This window comes from Cololabis saira, chromosome 7 (assembly GCF_033807715.1).
Source record: "Cololabis saira isolate AMF1-May2022 chromosome 7, fColSai1.1, whole genome shotgun sequence".
NCBI classification, from domain to species: Eukaryota; Metazoa; Chordata; class Actinopteri; order Beloniformes; family Belonidae; genus Cololabis; species Cololabis saira.
Window position 1 is genome coordinate 38,816,299 of NC_084593.1, and position 20,357 is coordinate 38,836,655.

General features: G+C 43.2%; 1 protein-coding gene across 1 annotated transcript in view; it reads right to left on the reverse strand.

The window, feature by feature from the left end:
- Positions 1-20,357, reverse strand: part of LOC133447256 (gamma-aminobutyric acid receptor subunit alpha-2) — a 71,313-nt gene that overhangs the window by 31,026 nt on the left and 19,930 nt on the right. The window contains exons 4-7 of the mRNA XM_061725859.1: positions 17,685-17,752; positions 14,230-14,450; positions 7,885-7,967; positions 5,188-5,331 (exon numbers count right to left, since the gene is read on the reverse strand). Coding sequence (XP_061581843.1) covers positions 5,188-5,331; positions 7,885-7,967; positions 14,230-14,450; positions 17,685-17,752 — 516 coding nt within the window. The remainder of the gene's footprint in view (positions 1-5,187; positions 5,332-7,884; positions 7,968-14,229; positions 14,451-17,684; positions 17,753-20,357) is intronic.

Consider the following 20,357-nt stretch of genomic DNA (forward strand, 5'->3'; position numbering starts at 1 on the left):
TTCAGAAAAAACTGTAAGAGGTGGAGGGCTGTCAAACAGAGAAGATTTCACCTTTCATTTACCACCCATACTGCTTTTGTGGCTACATCCCACTCTATAAATAGACGACAAATAGCGAGGGTACTCGATTCAATATGAATAAATGCCAAATCGGAGGGTTGTTGAATCTTTGGCAAGTAGGAAAAGATACCAAAAAAAAAAAAGAAGCTGCTCTTTTCACGCCCGATATAGAGTATGAAAAGGATGAAAGTTTTAGCTGTTTCACAACGAGCTTAGCAACATGTAGGAGGTGGACGAGCTCAGCATCCACACAGACGAGCACAAAATTAGTCTGGGCTTCGCACTGCAGCAGGGGTGAGATGAAGATATTAGGTTGTTGATTCCACAAAATACATTCGGCGGAGGACATGTACTGTATGTGCTGTAATTATGTCTGACTCTCCACCATTTCTGGGTGACTGCATTAACCCGCTCTTGGCTCGCTGTTGCCTTCACTTTTTCTTCAAAAGATAGCAATGACTCTGACTAATAACACCAACAGAAGTCAAAGTTGCCCTCATCCATGTGAGCGTCACTGCCCTTCCAATGACCAATTATGAGCTGATTGATTCACTCATCGGTCTCCAACCTTTAGATTATGTTGTAATAATCCCGGAAAATACGGCTCAAAATGACACCAGAACATTAAAATCACAAATCGGAGGCTCAGTGAACTGATCTTTGTTCATTTTTTCTGTGACAATCAGACAAAACACTTTTAATGACAACGTTTGCCCTGAACCACTAAGCAACTTTTGTAGAACGATAATGTGATCATTGTGGTTGATTCTGTTCTATTTTCATAACGGCAACATGTTTATCCGTCCTCTTTCTACACACCAACTAGACATAATGATAATAATAATAATGATAGATTTTATTTATAGAGCACTTTTCATTCAAAGAATCTGAGTGCTTACAAGATTAAAACAAGTTAAAAACAAGATAAAAACAGGTACAAATTTAAACTCAGAGACGGAGAAGCGACGAACAAACACGCCAGCAGCCTCTCCTCTCTACTCTCCTTAGCAGTTAAAAGCTTTCCTGAATAAGTGAAGTGTTGTTTGCAGGGGGCCGCAGATTTGGGATAGGATTGATGATGGCCTCAAGGTGTTGCCTTCTATCTCCAAGTTTAAAAGACAACTAAAAAATAATCTTTTACTAACCTATATATAATATAAAATGCTTCTTCATGGCTTGCTGGGATGTATGTGTGTGACTGTATGTGTATGTAATGTTAAGTATGTATGTTAAGTGTTTTTTTTGTGTACTTAGTATGCATTTATCCATCACCATCTCCTTACGGATGGTTACTGCTTACACCATTGACTGTATGGACTATGGGCCCCCACCTATAAGCTTTCCTAGCTTCCTTGGGGGACCCATTCACTCTACTCACTTAATTTGATTGTATTGTTATAACTATTATTATGGTATTGTGAATAAATTCAAACTTGTGAATAAATTGTGAATAAATTCAATAGGAAGGTTTTCAGGCCTGTTTTAAAAGTGTCCAGGTTCTGTGGAGCCCTGAACTGGGCGGGGGGACTGTTCCACAGGCTGGTGCTGATGAGCAGAAGGCTCAGTCCCCCAGGGTGGAGTCTTGTTTTTGGGACTCAAAGGAGCAGCTCCCTGTGGATCTGAGGGAACGGGTGGAGGTTTGTGGAGTGATGAACGGGTGGAGGTTTGTGGAGTGATGAACGGGTGCAGGTTTGTGGAGTGATGAACGGGTGGAGGTTTGTGGAGTGATGAACGGGTGCAGGTTTGTGGAGAGATGAATGGGTGCAGGTTTGTGGAGTGATGAACGGGTGCAGGTTTGTGGAGTGATGAACGGGTGCAGGTTTGTGGAGAGATGAATGGGTGCAGGTTTGTGGAGTGATGAACGGGTGCAGGTTTGTGGAGTGATGAACGGGTGCAGGTTTGTGGAGTGATGAACGGGCAGAGGTTTGTGGAGTGATGAGGTCTTGTAGGTATGGGGGTGCGTGTCTATTGATGTATAGCAGGATTTTGTAGTTGATCCGGGAGGAGACAGAGAACCAGTGCAGCGTATGAAGAATGGGAGTGATGTGTTGGTATTTGCGGACTCTCATCAGGACCCTGGCAGCAGCTGTTCTGAACATATTGCAGCCTCTGGATGTTCTTGCCAGGGATCCTAAAAAAGAGTCTGTTGCAGTAGTCCAGCCTTGAGGAGATAAAGGCATGTACCAGTTTCTCTGCATCTGGTAGGGTTAGAGTGGGGCGGAGTTTGGAGATGTTCCGGAGGTGGTAGAAAGACTTTTTGCATAGTTGTTGTATGTGCTTGTTGGAAGTGAGGTGGGGCTCAAATCGAACCCCCAGATTTGTGACATAGATAGAGGGATGACCAGGCCGTCGATATAAGCTTCCAGATCAAGAAGTGAATCATTCCTGCACAATATTCAGATGTTTGCAGACGTTTCTTTATTTTCTTGCCTGCTTTTTTTTGCATCTTGCAGCTGAACCTTCGTCACCAGATGCGACGACGAGCATCACAAAACCCTCTGAAGGTGAAGTTGAGCTGCTCCGTTTCTTGTCTGTTGACTTGTTTTTCTCTTGGAGGGCTTTATTCTCCTCCTGTAGCTGAGATGATCTGGAAATGAGAGGATGAACACGGAACAAAAGAGATGTTGAGGAGAGGAGTTTGGAGAGGAGGAGGAGAGGAGGTGAAGTCGCTGAGCTACTGGTTCCCAGCAGCCTTCTCTCTGCTGGACTTTTTGAAAATCCGGCTGAACCAACTTTTCTTCTTCACCACCTTTTCCTTCTTTTTCTTCTCTCCCCTTTCCATTTCTTTAAGATAATATGTTCTTCATATTTTTCTTTGATGTCATTCAATTCTTTCTGTACTTTTTCACCTCTTCTTTCCTCATCTCCCATTTGTTTCTTGAAGATCTTTGAGAACCAGCTCTTCTTTTTCTCCTTTTTATCACAACAGTTACTGTGGCAGGGTGGAGAGGTTGATGGGACACGCGCACCTGTGTCCCATCCGCCTGAGTGGCTGCCGCTCTCCACCCTGCCTGCCTTTATAAGGCGGAGCTGGACAGCAGCAAGGGGTGCCCTGGTATGCTGATGTGCTTGTGCACGTGTTGGCGGTGATTTGGGTGAATAAAAGGGTCTGCACAAAACTCCGTGTCCTCCTCTATCCTGTCGGTCGGGCCCCCGTGGCACTCACACTGCTACAGTTACAATCAACAATCTCCTCCTCCTCCAGGATTCTCTCTTTCTCTTCTAATTGTGTCTCCAGCTGCAGTTTTACATCCTTCTCTTCCAAGTCTTTCTCCTGTGCTGCTTCATCTTCCTTTTCCTCCACACTTTCCACCTCTCTCTTGAGTCCTGCACAGTCTTTGTCTGTTTTTAGTTCGGTATCACAGATTTTCCTCTTTTCCATTTCCAGGTCCTTCCGACCCGTTTCCACTTCTTTCTTGTTCTCCATTAAAATCTTGATCCCTCCCTGCAGCTTCTTCTTGTTTACTTGTTTCTTCTTCTGCAGGTTTACAGCATGTTCCTCTTCTCGTACCTTCAATTTCTTCATCTCAGCTTTCTCCACATCCACATTGCACTGCAACAGTTGCAGGTCTGTCCTCTTCTCCTCCAGATCAAGCATCGCTGCTTGCAACACTTCCATCTCCATCTCATGTTTTTTCTTGGCCTCCATCACTATCTTTTCTTCTCTTTGCAAGCTTTCCTTCTGCTCTTTCAGATCCATTTTTTCCTTCTGGTATTCTAGTTTTATTTCTTCAGTCTGTCTTTTGAGCTCTTCCAGGGTCATTTTCTCATTTTCAACCTCAACCCCTCTTTCCTCGAACCGTTTCCTCTCACTTGTCAGTTTTGCTAGAGCCTCCTCCAGCTGGAACCAGGATTTTTCCTGTTCCTGCTTCTGCTGGAGACTGATCTCCATGTTGTACTCTTCCAGATTTTTGTTGTTCTCTTGGAGGGTTTTATTCTCCTCCTGTAGCTGCTGGAGTTGCTCTCTCAGGTCAGCTCTGTTTGAGTCCAAGTTCTGGTTGAGCAACATCAATTTTTCCATTTCGTCTTCACAATCTACTATTTCCCACTCCAGTTTATTGCTGCAGTCGGTCAGGAAATCATGTTCTCTTTTGCAGTCTTCAATCTCCATTTGGAGTCGGTGGAGTTCTTCTGAGACCTGGGACTGAGCTCCATCGCTGGGAGAGCTCACAAATCCCTGTCTGGGTCTTGGACGTCGTCTAAAAGGCATTTCTGCGATCAACACGGTAGGAAATGTGGGTCAGAGGTTCTGAAGCGTTTTCTGAGGTGTTTTCCGAGTCGTAGATGTGGTTTCCACCAGAGAGGCTCGCAAGTGTCTTGAAGGTACAAGAGACTACGGTTCTGTGCAACGGTGCTTTGATGTCATAGAATGTTGTCATGGTAACCTTTGTGAGCACTGAACTAAATGGAACTCCAGGTCAACTTGGCCCCACCCACCATAAAAACATGCTCCTTTTACATATGTCAGTGAAATTAAGATGTGTGAATATAATCTTTATAGCTTTTACAGATATCAAAAATGTAACATGTTAAAAGCACCACATGACATCTTCCACATGCAAACATGAGGCTGGTATCAACGCGCAGTGTTCACTTTCCAACACCAGATGGACTTTTCCCCTCCAAGAGCATGTTTGTAATGATTATAGTAATTTGTTCTGCTGATTTAAGAGCAAACAACATAGAAATTGAGTTCTGTTTCTAGAAATGTCATCATAACGAGTACTTGTGAATCTACTAAGACTTGTGCATCTTTGGTTGTAATTCTGTAAAGCTCATGTAGCACAAACTGCATGCAAATTGCTATATATGTTTTATCTTTGTGTCTGTGAAGCGTCTTTGAGATCTTTTAAAAGCGCTCTATAAATGAAATCGATTATTATTATTTATTATTATTACTTCCAGATTAGTGCCGTGTTTTCTGGTTGGAGTGTGTTCTAGGAACAGTTATTAAACATCCAGCTCGTGTCAGCAGGCAGCTACCCGGCAGGAGCTGGCTGTTCAGGTTGGTAGTGCTTATAAAAACACACACTTTCTGTCTTGTATCTGAGACTTCTCTGGCCTGGAGGAAGCTGTGGATGGAGGTTAATAGGACAGGGGGCCTCCCCTGGATCTACGAGCGCTTACCTGTGCTGGATTTGATAGTTTCTTGGCCGACAGTTTGTCCGAGGAGGTCATACTGGTTCAGACGAGAGCTCTCGCCTTCCACCACCACCGAGTCTGACGCATTTCGGGTCCAAGCATAAGTCACTTCTGAGATTGTGTAGGCATCTAAAAATAAATAAATAAAATAAATAAGGGAGAGGGTAAACCTGTGGGGAATAAATCTAGGGCAGCTATGGCTCTCAATTATTTTTGTGTTTAGTGACCTACATGAAAAGTCCCCACAATATTGTCTTTGACACTGGGCTTAAAAGAGAGAAAGAAAGAAAAAGATACTGCCGAGTGAGGGCGAGAGAGAGAGAGACAGAGAGAGAGACAGAAAGAGAGAGAGAGAGAGACAGACAGAAAGAGAGAGAAAGAGAGAGCAAAGAAATATAATTTACAAAACAATCTGTTTGATTTTGTTTCTTTGTTGCTTTTTTATTTCAGAACAAATTATTTTTTTTAAAGGAAACATTTCCATTCTGAAACCAAATCCGAATAACAAAATAAAAACAATAAAAAAAATGAATTTCTCTGACTTAAAAATAAAATAAAAGCGATTAAACAGAAACAAATTAAACTGACAACAAAAAGGGACAGGATGTAACTGCCGTAAGCTGAGCAGTAAAAATGGCTGGGTTCCTTATATTCCCCCAGAGTAGGCGACCAAATTTGAAACGTGACGACGTCACTGCTCCAAAGATGCTCATAAGAGCTGGAACACATCACTGATTTCAGACTTTGGTTGCCCACTCTCAAAAATGTGAATAATTTCATAACAATCGACGTATAAGAAAGGACGGGTCGTGCGCCGCGTCCACCGCCGGGGTTGGGGTGCACACCAGTGCAAACCCCATCCATGGAGGACGTTGCTAGTAGGGCTGGGGATCGATTCAAATGCCAAGAATCGATTCGATTCCGATTCTTAAGATTCAGAATCGATTATCACGCTTTGATTTGATCCAATTCGATTCGATCCGATATTGATTTGGGTTACTGTTAATAAAACTGTTATTGAGCTGTTGCATGAATTATATGACTGTCTAGTTATGCAACATATTAATACTAGTATTATATTGAGATTCAACAGCAAGTATTGGCAGCTAATGATGCTGTAAGGACCAATCACCTCCCAGAATGCTGATAGAACTGCTTTCAGAAACATCATGTGGGTCAGAATTACCAAACAGATCCAGGGAGAAAACAGAGGACGAAAGAAATCGCTTTTATTTTTTCCCCATTTATGATAATTTGGTTTTTAACATTTATGCAAATGTAAATCCAAGACAGTATATAAAGCAAAGAAATTTGGACAATTTATGCAATTATAACTGAAAACTTTAATGTTTTCATACCTTTAAACATATTTAAAGGCAAAAACATGGCACCAGTTATTCTCGTGTCCAACAAAATATTCCTTTCTTGGGCATAAACAAAAAAATACCAAAAGTTGTAATGTAATGATGAAAAAAAAAAAAAAAAAAACCTTTTTTTTTTTTTTTTAAATCGATCTTTAGACATATGAATCGGATCGATTTTTAGGAATTAATATGAGAATCGATTTAAAATCGGAGAATCGATCTTTTCAACACAGGTCTAGTTGCTAGGCAACCAGAAAGCTTTCAGGAAATGGATGTGAGATGTTAACTAGTTTTTGAAGTTGCTGAGGTGGAAGCACGGTACTGTACATCCTTCCATCCTGGCGATGGATGAGGTAGATGAGGGGGAGGAGAGAAACCGTAGCAGGGAAGGTGGAGGTGTGTGACTATGATGTCTTCAAACAGGAAGACAGACACACGTTGGGAGAGTTGAAGCTCGTTCAGCAGCTGCAGCTGTAACACTGACTGTTTTCAGGTTTAGTTCAGGCTGAGTCAGAGAGGTCTGACAGCCGGCTGCAAAGAGAGGCACCGAGAATGGAAAACATGAAAATAAACCACTGTTTTTCCCTTTTTTCCAGTTTGGTTCTGAAACAAAAAAGCCAAAGAACGAAGGAGACGGAGACTCTAAACATTAACATCACTCAGTGCACAGTGATACTGGCCTTTCTCAACCACTTCTTTTTTTAGGGTCTTTTTTTTTTTTAAAGAGAAAACATCATTTTGTTTTGTTTCCATGTTATTTCCTGAGTAGATGAAATATTTGACCAATTATGCTCAACTGTCTCTTGCTACAAGATACCGGTTGAGAAAAGGGATTGGTGTAAAACACTGTCAACCACCCCAGAAACATAAAAACTTAACTAATAAGACAAGTCAAGGCATTTCAGACATGGCCCATTACCTTCTGAGGATCTTAAAATAATTGATAAATGATCCTTTTACATTAACATTTTAAGAAAGAAGAGAAAGAAAGCCTGAAACAAAGTTATTCATCCAAATGTAAAGAAGAAACAACAATACCAAATAGATGAATAATAGATTTAATCTGAGCAAACAAAAATATTTGGATGAGTTTAGAACTTTATTGCCTATTCAGTTATCTCTTTATACGATACTAAACTCGATACTACACTAAATCTGTTTAAATGAAGCACATTTATCAAAAATAGTGGGGCTGCTGCCATAAAAGTGAGCCAGTTTCATTCAGTCTTTAGACGGCTGCTGGCGTGGAAGAAAGAAAACAAAGAAAAGCCTTTCATGTCAAGTTTCCTCATGAACTATTATCATCAGAATTACTCACAGCTGCCAAACTTTAGAGGACAGGAATGGAAGTCCATGGGGAAGTCCTCCAGATGCATGGGGCACTCTGCATGCACAGTTAACCTGCAAGTCACACAACACAAAGGCTTGAGAAGGAAACACAACAGATAAACACCGTCTCATGGAATGCTGTTTCATCCATTAATAAACAAATAATCACTTCTTATATTAGATGAGGAGGCGTGTCTGCCCTGATTGAGTTGGTACAATAGATGCAGCAACAACAGCTAAGCGCTCATCTGAGGAAGATACTTCATATTTCCAATACTTTCAATTGTGCTGACTTCTGTTGAAGTTTGTTTCAAAAAGGTGCTCGATGTTGTTAGACGATGTCGTGTGCTGTTTAGCATATTCATTCAACTCTTTTCATTCTACTTTGTGCAGCTCTTTGCACATATTTGCTTTATTTATTTCTTCTGTGTCCTAAACCAGTGGTCCCCAACCTTTTCTGAACCGTGGACCGGTTCAATGTCTGACAATATTTTCACGGCCCAATCTAAAGGTGTAGCTGATGAAAACTAAATAAAATGACAAGATCGGCATTAAAAACTGTGGTATTTTCTCTATAATAATAATAATAATAATAATAATAATAATAATAATAATAATAATAATAATAATAATAATGATGAATTAATAATAATAATAAAACATCATTTTCGAAAAAATAAAATAAAATAATGGAAATGTAATATGAGTATTTCTATAAATGTGTTTTTATGTTTGTTTTCTCATTAACGTTATTTAAAGCCAGGCTTTTATTTTGTTATATATTAAGGAGACCGATATTTTGAAGGCGAGACATTGTAAACATCCGGCGCTTCGGACTTTAACAGTAAAAGTTTAACGGCAGTAGAAAGTTTGTCTGAAAGACTAAACGAGTGTCGGGAATGCTAAAGTGGAGCCTAACTGACACAAAAAGCTCCTGCTGATGAGGATTTGTGCAAATTGTATGCCGTATTTATGTCCAGCTTGAGTTTGGCCACTCATGTATTGTGGTTAACGGTAGCTTTATTGCCGACCGAGCGAACAGTCGTGTCGGTCTGTATTTAAGTTAAATGAAACTTATATGAATATAGAAAGACTAACTCTATTTTATTTTATTCCTTTATAGCTCTAACGGTGTGTTTGCAGTGTATTTACATCCAAGGAATAAAAACATTGTGAACCATCAGTTTGAGAGTCATCCATCATCAGTCGGGGCTACAGAAATTATTTTTTCTTTCTGTGCGGCCCGGTACCAAATGACCCACGGCCCGGTACCAGACCACGGCCCGGGGGTTGGAGACCACTGTCCTAAACTACACTATATTACTGTAAAGTCAACTTACCAATACAGCTGTTTTCATTCATAAAAGCAGCACCGCTGCTCTGCTCTGCTCTAGTAAAGTGATTTGATCAGCTCACCATCAGGAAACTACAATCTACACAAGTTAAATATTATACACCCAAGCAGAGATTTGATCATTTGGATGAAAATCACTCAAAGGGTGAGCCAGAAAAGGAACGTCTAGATCCCTTTTTCACTCCCTGTTCCCTTGTTCACCTGACGCATGATGAGGACAACACCACATGTACAACCAGGTCCTGGGTCCGCTGCTGACTGACTACGACAAAATCAACAATAACATGCTGCCAGACTGTATTCAAAATATGTTCAATTTAAGACAAAGCCATTCCAACCTCAGAGGGAGAGCAGATACAGGAAATCAACAATCAGAACCAACACCAAACTGAGATGCTACAGTGGCAGCGGTGGATGTTTGGAATAAATTAGATAGGGATTTGAAATGATGTAGAAACTTAACCTTCTTTAAAAAAACATTGAAAAGAAGGATGATGTCCTTATATTAAATTAATGAGCGGTGATGCTTGCTATGTTGAGTTGGGTATTTATTTAATTGGTGATTTGATTTGATTTTTTAAGGATAAAGGTAACATGTAGACTACACCTTTAGTTTAAATTTTTTTTATTTCTTGAGGAAATGTTGTTATCCCCATGGAGGCAATTTGTTTTACTGTCAGTCTTTTCTCTTACTTCTTGCTTTCATTTCATTACTTTAAAGGTGACCTATACAGGGCTTTCACGTGACGTCACCAAACGCGAGTCGCCATTACGGAGATATACCCCCCACCCCCCCAGACCAAAACAAAGCCAGAGCGTATGAGAGACTGCACATTTCTGCTCCTTCATAAACCGTAATCACAATCCGCGTGGAAAATGGTCAATTATTGCCGTGTGTACGGTTGTACAAATCGGTCTGACCGAGAAAAACACCTGGAGTTTTACAGACTTCCAAAAGTTATCACAAATCAGGGAGATACTTGCCGAAACTTATCAGAAGAAAGGAGACGTCTGTGGCTTGCTGCACTGAAACAGAACTTCACGGGCAATAATCTTGACAACATTCGTGTTTGTTCTTCACATTTATTGTCAGGTAAGTGAAAAATAAATATAATAATATAATAATCTACTGTATATTTAGCGTTATTGCTCGCCATGATTTATTCATTTCATAGCCTTACAACAGAGTTTCTCAAACTAAATTTCTAGCACCCTACTCTGCCAGTGTACAAATGGGGGTCCATTTGGTAAAAAAAATGAGGTAATTCACGATGTCAGGATATTTAATCGTTGGCAGAATAGTCGGGTCATCCGTGGTCCACGTTGTTTGCTCCAGCTCGTACGGATCATGGCCACCTAAAAGGTTTAATTTCTCTTTATACCTCGCCCTTTCTGGAGGACCAAGTCCTTCCCGGTATCTGGTATCTTCCCCACGTTTTGCCGAGGTTTTCCGTGGTTTTGACATGGTCAAATTTTACATGTTAGCTGCTTTGTTGTTGTTGTTCAACCTCCAGCCCTCCACAGCCTCCACTCTGCCTACAAATAATCCCGCCGCTATGGCTGCCGGGTCGCGGTACCGCCCATTTCGTGACGTCGGTGAAAACCCTCTATTATGGCATTTAATGTATATTTTAAACAGGTCTTGAATGTCTTAAAAACAATCTAAAGCTTGTTTTTTCTACATAAATCATAAATCCAGCCTGTGGGCCATGTCACTAGTTTTACCGCTTCTAACCTCTTTTTCTGCGCCTCATTTTTAGGGAAGGGGGGGGTATGATAATGAGGCTCTGTGCTGATTGGCTCCCTGAATGACGTGTAGCAGGGGAGGAGAATAAACCTCGCTCCGCCAGAGCAGCCCGAGCCTGTAAATGATCACAACACTGAATTTTCACAAATGGAAACTTTATTGTTAAAAAAATAAAATATGAGTTGTTTATAAATAACATTTATGCACTATTTAAGCCGGATCTACCCGGCGGATGCTGAACGCTGGCCCCGGAGCCACGCCGGGCGCCCGGGAGCAGCGCTGCTGGAGCAGCGCTCATCACCGCGGATTTAACGGGGGAATCTGACCGGTTCCGACCGGCCGGGACCGCAGGAACCGGCCTGGACTGGTAGCAGGGACTCCCGGGGACCGACCAGCGGAATTTCAGCCGGATCTGCCCGGCGGATTCTGCCCGACGGGCGCCGCAACCGCACGGCGGGCGCACAGATCGGCTCCGGAGCGCATCCGCGGCGCATCGCCCGTTATCGGTGATCAAACCGACAGATTTGCCTGAAAATCTCGGAGGGTGAAGCTGGCCCAGCCTGGGACAGACCCCCGAGGACCCAGCTCCCAAACCACCCGGGAACCTGGATGATTCAACCCGGATCTGCTCCGCCGCGGCGCAGCGTCCGACTGGCTGAAGGAAGCGCCGCTCCAGCGGAGAGAGCTGGTTGTGGGCGTGGTTTCAGCAGCGGAGGCTGAACCTCTGGAAATCTGCTCCTGTCGTGACGTCACGACGGGAGCAGATTTTAATCGGCTCAAAAAAAAACACGTGACACTGGGGGACTCTGTCCGGCGGGGGTCAGAGAGCTTGCAGAAATTCATGGTATTTTGTCTCCCCTGTGCTGGCAGGGTGAGGGGAGACCACTTTATATATGTTAAAACAAGAAAAAACTTGTTTTTCATAATAGGTCCCCTTTAATTAATATTTTTGAGGGTAGGCAAATAATAAGCTTTGCTTCAGCCTACACCTTTTTCGGGCTAGATGGTATTTGTATATTGGAAATTTTTTTTAATGTTTTCTTTGAACAGTGTATTAGTTTTCTTGTTGTCATTTTTCTTCTTTTTTTTTTAGTGATGTCATGACCAAAATAAACTAAACTAAACCAAAAACACAGAGGTGATCCTGCACTACGAGAGCAATAAAGGTCCAATCAAATGAAGAAACACACGTAGACCTGTGAAATAAAGTTCCCCTGTAAAAATATGATCTATTTTCCTACATAAAGGTAGTGTGACGGATCAGACCGACAACGATCCACAGAGGCTCCCAATCCAACGGCTGCTTATCACCCTGCCTTTGCACTCAGCTGGTCAGCCGACCAATCAGAGCAATGAACAAGGTGACGTATTCAGAGTGTGTTGCTCAGAAGAATATATTAAACTTTTTCCGTGGTCTGTCGGCAAAACAGCAAAAACATCCACCTTGTAGAAGAATGATTTAAGTGTCTTCAGAGAAAAGGTCTGAATCTTTTACTGTCGATGCCGAAGCTGATTGGAGCTGCCGTTGTCGCTCAGCTGCAGACATCTACACTGCTCACATCCAGATTACGCTGCCTCTCTGAGACTCTCTCTACAAGGATTGACTGATTTGATCGGCTCCCATTGACTTCTGGGAATAGCTGACGAGCTCCAACGGATGGCAGCTACGTACCTGCGAAGCACATTTAAGTTTGCTGGCGGCAGAGGTGTCAAAAGTATTCACATGCATTACTGGTACTCAGGTAGAAGTATAGATACTAGAGTTTAAAAATACTCCTGTAGAAGTTGAAGTATCAACTCAGTTTTTTACTCAAGTAAAAGTATAAAAGTACTGGTTTAAAAACTATTTAAAGTATAAAAGTAAAAGTAATGTAAGGGGGAAAAAAGCCATTAAGGACAAAAGCCATTGAAAATGAATGCATGTTAGTATAATGTAAATATATTAAAGAACCATATATGTGTACTATTGAGCATTAACATGTGTTTCAGAGAGCAGGAGATATGATGACTAGTGGCCTATAAGTATTGTAATGGTGCAAAAAGTCAAACTTCAGAGGCATGTTATCATTTATCCTAACCTTTATTGGAATGTACATCCAAGTTTAGTTGCAGGAATCTGAGGGAACGGATGTAAGAACAAAACTGGACAAGAACATCTGAAACAACCACAACCAAATTCACTCTATCCGGATGGAGCAATTTAACTGGATAGTTTTTTTTAAAGGCCGAAATGAAATAGAGTAACGAGGGTGTTTTTAAAATGTAAGGAGTAAAAAGTACAGATAATTGCGTGAAAATGTAAGGAGTAAAAGTAAAAAGTCATCCAAATAATTACTCCAGTGAACTTTAGATAACAAAAATTTCTACTTAAGTAAGGTAACAAAGTATTTGTACTTCGTTACTTGACACCTCTGGCTGGCGGTACGTCTAGATGTAGATGTAAAGGATGTAGTTTGACATCAATATGTAGGTAAAACTGAATGTGTTACAGGATTAATTTCATAGGAGTGTTTATTTAATCATTAAATACTGAAAGAAAAAGCATCTGAAAATAAACAAACACACAAAAACAACTCACAAAGCCTTGTGCACTATTCACACCGACTCATCCCTAACGCCTTGAAAGAAATGATTTATTTTTATAGTAACACTGGTGTCGATGGTCAGACTGCAGGTTAGCGATGCAGGAAGAAACTGCAATTGTTGCAGATGGAAATATATGCACTTCAAACTTAATTTAACCACTGCAAAATGAATATCTGGCCTTGCTACAGCTCTGGAATGATTTGTCTGGAACCTGTGAGGAATGTAGGCTGATCTGTATGCCGCTTGCCTCCGAGGGAAAGCTGTCAAAGCAGGTCCCCTCCAAGAAAACATGTATATTTTGGTTCTTATTTGCATACTTAGTGGAAAAACTGCCGATACTGATGCCGGCCTTGTGTATTTACAGTTAATCTGAAGGTAAACAGACAGCAGTGTAGCTTATCACACGGAAAAAGTTCATCACCTTGTCTTCCACTGCTACACCAAACACTCGTCTACAGCTCCTGAATGAAACTTTAATTTGTGCAAAGACGTGCGCCAGCTGCCTGTGGTTTTAAGTCCAGTTACGTGCCAGATGCTTGGCATCTGTCTGCAGACATGAGGACGGCATCAGTTCTGAACAGTGGGCCTTAACAAAATCTAAGTGCAGCTGTGACTTCTCCCTCAGCGACACGCGTGACGTCCCTCACCTCATGGTGTACAGCAGCGTCCCGTCGTCCTTGATCCTCAGCAGTTTGTTAGGCATGGTCATGTTGTGAGCCACGGACTTCTTCCCGTTGTGGAAGAAGGTGTCCGGAGTCCAGATCTTACTCGCCATCAAGTTGTTGAGGGGCAAAATATTCATCGGCCCATTAAATTTTAACCTCTCATCCTTCCAGCTTTGCCTGAAGAAAACATCTATCGTGTACTCCTGAAGACAGAGATGAATGAATAAAGTCAAGTCACAAGTTTATTTTTGTTAATGCTTTTACATGTAGAGGTATGGGCCCAGAGTGGATTTGATGCAGGAAACACTGCACTGTGAAATGTACACTGCAAAAACTCAAAATCTTAACAAGATAATTTGTCTTATTTCTAGTTAAAATGTCTCCTTTTTAGTCAAAAAAAATCTCATTACACTTTTTTCACCTGTTTCAAGTAGATTTTAAATATAATATATATATATATATATATATATATATATATATATATATATATATATATATATATATATATATATATATATATATATATATATATATATATATATATATATATATATATATATATATATATATATATAATATAAGCTATAAATATTTTAAAATAAGTAGAAAAATCTGACAGTAGAACTAGATTTTTTTGCTTGTAATGAGAAGATAAATCTTGTCCCACTGGCAGATTTTTATACTTATTTCAAGTGAAAATTTACTTGAAACAGGTGAAAATTGTCAAATAACAGAACACAGAGGAGGAGGGCCACCGTTGTCGCCAGAGCAGTCCAGCGCTTATACAACGACCCCTCCCTGTCTCAACGGCGACTGACTTAATGCTTAATGCTTAATGTTAAATACTTTAACATTAAGCACAAAGCACTTTTATTGGCAGTAGCTTGGATATTTTTAACTGCACACCCTGGGTATGTATGTATGTTTTTATGTTGTTGATGTTCTATTTTGTCTTTTAATGCTGCTCCTTATGCCTTTTAAATTGCCCCTCGGGGACAAATAAAGTGTTTTGAATTGAATAATTTTTAGTCAAAAAAAATCTCATTACACTTAAAAAAAGACTCATCACTGGAAAAAACAACAATTTTCACCTGTTAGAGTAGATTTTCACTTAAAATAAGTAGAAAAATCTGCCAGTGGAACAAGATTTGTTTGCTTGTAATGAGAAGATAAATCTTGTCCCACTGGCAGATTTTTCTACTTATTTCAAGTGAAAATTTACTTGAAACAGGTGAAAATTGTCAAATAAGTTATTTTTCTGGTAATGACTCTTGTTTTAAGTGTAATGAGATTTTTTGACTAAAAATGAGACATTTTAACTAAATATTCCTGGTAAGATTTTGAGTTTTTGCAGTGTAAAAGATGAGGTGAGGGTGAGAGTCAGAGATTCAGTGTTCTTTTCAGTGCTCTTTTCTTTTTTCTTGTCAAGACTGAAAAGCCAATGACATTTAGATATCTGGACTGAAACTGCTGCTGAAACCAAGCCTGTTTCAGACAAGCAACTCTTACAGTAACAGGAGGGTTCTGGTTTATTATCCATGTTTGCAGCTACTGGTACAGACGTTTACTCCCCTACAGTAATAATGCATGAAGGCTATTTGTATGTAGATATCTGGGAGATATGACGTTTGTTCAGGGGCAGTATGACGGTGGTTAGCGCCGCTGCCTGACACGTAAAAAAGCTTCAGTTTGTGGTTTATCCCCGTTTGTGCGTAGGTTCTCTCCCTCGGCCAGAAACATGTACGTGAGCTTGATGTGTAATTTCAAACTGGCTGTGGAGAGCGTGTGTTTGTCTCGCTGGTGCCTTCATGGCTTCCTAAAGGCAAGCTGAGCTTGTATCTCATTCCTCCTTGAATTGAAAGAGCCTATACTTTTTCATTTCTTCCTCACATGTCTCCCTGGACATCCCATAAATCCTGGGACAAGCTGCCACATTATATTCTGAATCGCTGGGTATTGAATAAATCTATCAGATCAAAGGAGAATATTTAATGCTGCATATTTTTCTCATGCGACAACGTGAGCGTATGCGTCTATGCAACAGCAAGGCCTGAAAGAGGAATCATGTGTTTGAGCCTGTTTTTGAAGAGAATTAGAAAATAAGACATCATTAGACTAAAATGTACGGTAAGTGGCAGATCTCCCTCAGGAGGCGACACGTCACAGGAGATCACATGTGGGAGATGATGCAGATCTGGGATTTCCACCAAACACTTTCTACTTTAGCAGATTTTTATTCTGTACTTAAACCCACATAAGTGGTGGTTTGCGTCCAGTCGAGAGCCCTCTGCTGTAATTATGTTTCAGAGATCACTGCTTTGCACATGCAGGGTCTTAATTGTTAAATCAATTGATCAATCAGGTGGAAAATGGGTGTTGGGCTATAGAAAGGAGGCTGGTGATATGATGTGAGGGTGGCCGCATGTTTCAGAATGATAAACAGGGGAGCCCGGGATAAACAAAGGGGTGACTTGAATAACAAGAAGACTTTCAATAATGTATGAGATGAAAACTGTCAGACTCACATCATGTTTTAGTAAGAGATACGCACGCTACGTGGGTAACGCGGGCCCATGTAGGTGTGGGTGTGTGCTAGGGATGGGCGGTATGGACTGAAAAATTTATCACAATAATTTCTGGCATTTATCTCAATAACAATAAAAATGACGATAAAAAAAAATACCAATTCAACCACTTTTTTAACTATAAATCTATCACCACATTCAGTCTTTGGAGCCCCCAAATCACTGCTGTAAAAGAATAATAAATACTACTAAACGTCATCAATGGGAATTTATCGTTCTTTCTTTCTTTCTTTCTTTCTTTCTTTCTTTCTTTCTTTCTTTCTTTCTTTCTTTCTTTCTTTCTTTCTTTCTTTCTTTCTTTCTTTCTTTCTTTCTTTCTTTCTTTCTTTCTTTCTTTCAGGCTCATTTCTTTCTTTCTTTCTTTCAGGCTCATTTCTTTCTTTCTGGCTCATTTCCTTCCTTCCTTCCTTCCTTCCTTCCTTCCTTCCTTCCTTCCTTCCTTCCTTCCTTCCTTCCTTCCTTCCTTCCTTCCTTCCTTCCTTCCTTCCTTCCTTCCTTCCTTCCTTCCTTCCTTCCTCCTTTCACGCACACGTACGTTGTGCGTCGATTTAACGCAGAATCATAAATCCGACTTTACACAAAAACGTCATCAACGGGAATTTATCATTTTTACCGCAAGATGACAAATTCTTACCGTGGGGAATTTTTTTGACGGTATATTGTGAACAGTAAAATATCGCCCATTCCTAGTGTGTGCATCGACAGAAGAAATAATTTACAAATGGGGGAGGCCATAATGACACTAAAATATAGAGGAACAAGCCTGCTGTCCGCCTGAGTGTGGCGTGAATACCTCCCAGAGAACAACAGTCAGAGAGCAACAATAAAGACATATTCCAGCTCTGAACTCACCATGTCTGTGTCTGAAACGGGTCCAAAGCTGGTGACATAGATGTTTGTCTTCACCTCAGTTACTCTGTCTGCATCACAGAAACACATTGGAGGCGTTAAGACATGACGAGGAAAGTGTTTCTAAAAAGGTATTTTAGGTGAAAGATGTATACATGGTTCAGTTTTTGTACAGACTGAAATAGTTCATCATAAATCCAATGTTTTGCATGTGTTTTTAATCATCCATGGAACAAAATCAGTCAGCATTTAAATAAGCGAGGAAGACATTCAAGTGCAGTCAGGTGGCAGGAGGGAGGGAGTGGCGTTCACGACGGACGGTGTTCTTGGAGGAGGAAAGTTTTTAAGAGCGTCGTAAACACAGATCCCTGGTAACTCAGCTCGGTGGCGCAGTGGGTTAAGCGGCGGCTCATATACTGAGGCTACAGTCCTCCTCCTGCAGCGGTCACGGGTTCGAATCCAGCCCGCGCACCTTTGCTGCGTGTCTTCCCCGTTCTCTCTCTCTACCCCTTTCCAGTCTGCATCTCAATAAAGGGCCACTAGAGCCCAAAAAAAAAAAAAAAAAACATAGCTACCACCACCAGAGAGAATGTGTATGAATGAATAATGGTGTAAGTGTAGCACTTTGAGATTCATTGGATGTAACATGCGTTACAAGTTGAATTTATTATTATTAAAGGGGACCTATTATGGCATCTAATACCTATTTTAAACAGGCCTTGTGTCGGGGTTTGACACTTCCCCCCAGTGTTTGTAACTTTCAGTTCTGTCTTGCCCCGCCTGTGTCCCATCTGCCCTGATTGTGTCTGCACCTGTGTCTCGTCATGTCTCGTTATCCCTTCAGTATATCTTGTCTTGTCATTCCTTGGTTCCCTGTCGGTCCGTACTGGTTCTTCCTCCATGTCTCCTCGTTGTTTTTTCCTGTTCCTGGTTTTTGTTTATCCTGCTCTGCAGCGCCTCGTGTTTTGCCTTTTTGGATTAAAACCCTTTTGTTTTTTGAGAACTCCTGCCTCTGGCCTCCCTCTCTCTCCTGCACTTGGGTCCTAGAAAACCACACCCTAACAGAACGGACCGACCAACATGGACCCAGCGGGAGAGTATATTACTCTTTTTGAGTTCTTCCGCCGAGAGGCAGAGAAAAATGGGGACCCCTTTCTGGGAACCTGCCAGGCTCAAGGCGGGCCCGGGGGTTCTCAGCCCCAGGGGAAGCGACGGCGTCAGCGCCAGCCCCAGCCCCAGCCTGTTCCGGTGGGGGCCCTGGACGCACCTTCTTCCTGTTCCCGAGGTGGTCCTGGACGCATCCCAGCCTGTTCCCCCCTTCTGGGGAACACGCCTGGCTCGAGGCGGGCCCGGGGGTTCTCAGCCCCAGGGGAAGCGACGGCGTCAGCGCCAGCCCCAGCCTGTTCCTGCTCCAGCGGTGGTCCTGGACGCATCGCCCCCTGTTCCTGCTCCAGCGGTGGTCCTGGACGCATCGCCCCCTGTTCCTGCTCCAGCGGTGGTCCTGGACGCATCGCCCCCTGTTCCTGCTCCGGCGGTGGTCCTGGACGCATCGTCCCCTGTTCCGGCGCTGGTCCTGGACGCATCGCCCCCTGTTCCTGCTCCGGCGGTGGTCCTGGACGCCTCAGCTCCTGCTCGAGTTCCTCCTCCGGTGATGGTTTCGGACCCCCTTCAGCCAGCTCCGAGGACCCGTGCCCCCCCTCAGCCAGCTCCGAGGACCCGTGCCCCCCCTCAGCCAGCTCCGAGGACCCGTGTTCCCCCCCAGCCCGCCCTGGATGTGGACTGTGGGGACATCTGGGATCTGTCCCTTGAGGGGGGGCCAGCGCTCCGGACCCGGGTACCCCCGCAGCCGGCGCCTCGGACCCGGGTACCCCCGGAGCCGGCACCTCGGACCCGGGTACCCCCGCAGCCAGCACCACGGACCCGGGTCCCCACTCGGGCAACTCCGGGGATCCTCTGCCCCCCGACGCCGGCTCCCCGCATCCTGTCTGCTCCTGTTCCGGTTCCCCGCATCCTGTCTGCTCCTGTTCCGGCTCCCCGCATCCTGTCTGCCCCTGTTCCGGCTCCCCGCATCCTGTCTGCTCCTGTTCCGGTTCCCCGCATCCTGTCTGCTCCTGTTCCGGGTTCCCCCGCATCCTGTCTGCTCCTGTTCCGGCTCCCCGCATCCTGTCTGCTCCTGTTCCGGCTCCCCGCATGCTGTCTGCTCCTGTCCCGGCTCCCCGCATGCTGTCTGCTCCTGTTCCGGCTCCCCGCCTCCTGTCAGCCCCGACTCCGGATCCTGAGGCGGTCCCGCAGTCCTCTGTTCCTGAGGCGGTCCCGCAGCCCTCTGTTCCTGAGGCGGTCCCGCAGTCCTCTGTTCCTGAGGCGGTCCCGCAGCCCTCTGTTCCTGAGGCGGTCCCGCAGTCCTCTGTTCCTGAGGCGGTCCCGCAGTCCTCTGTTCCTGAGGCGGTCCCGCAGTCCTCTGTTCCTGAGGCAGTCCCGCAGCCCTCTGTTCCTGAGGCGGTCCCGCAGCCCTCTGTTCCTGAGGCGGTCCCGCAGCCCTCTGTTCCTGAGGCGGTTCCGCAGCCCCGTCAGGTTCCAGAGCCCCGTCAGGTTCCAGAGCCCCGTCAGGTTCCCGAGCCCCGTCAGGTTCCCGAGCCCCGTCAGGTTCCCGAGCCCCGTCAGGTTCCTGAGCCCCGT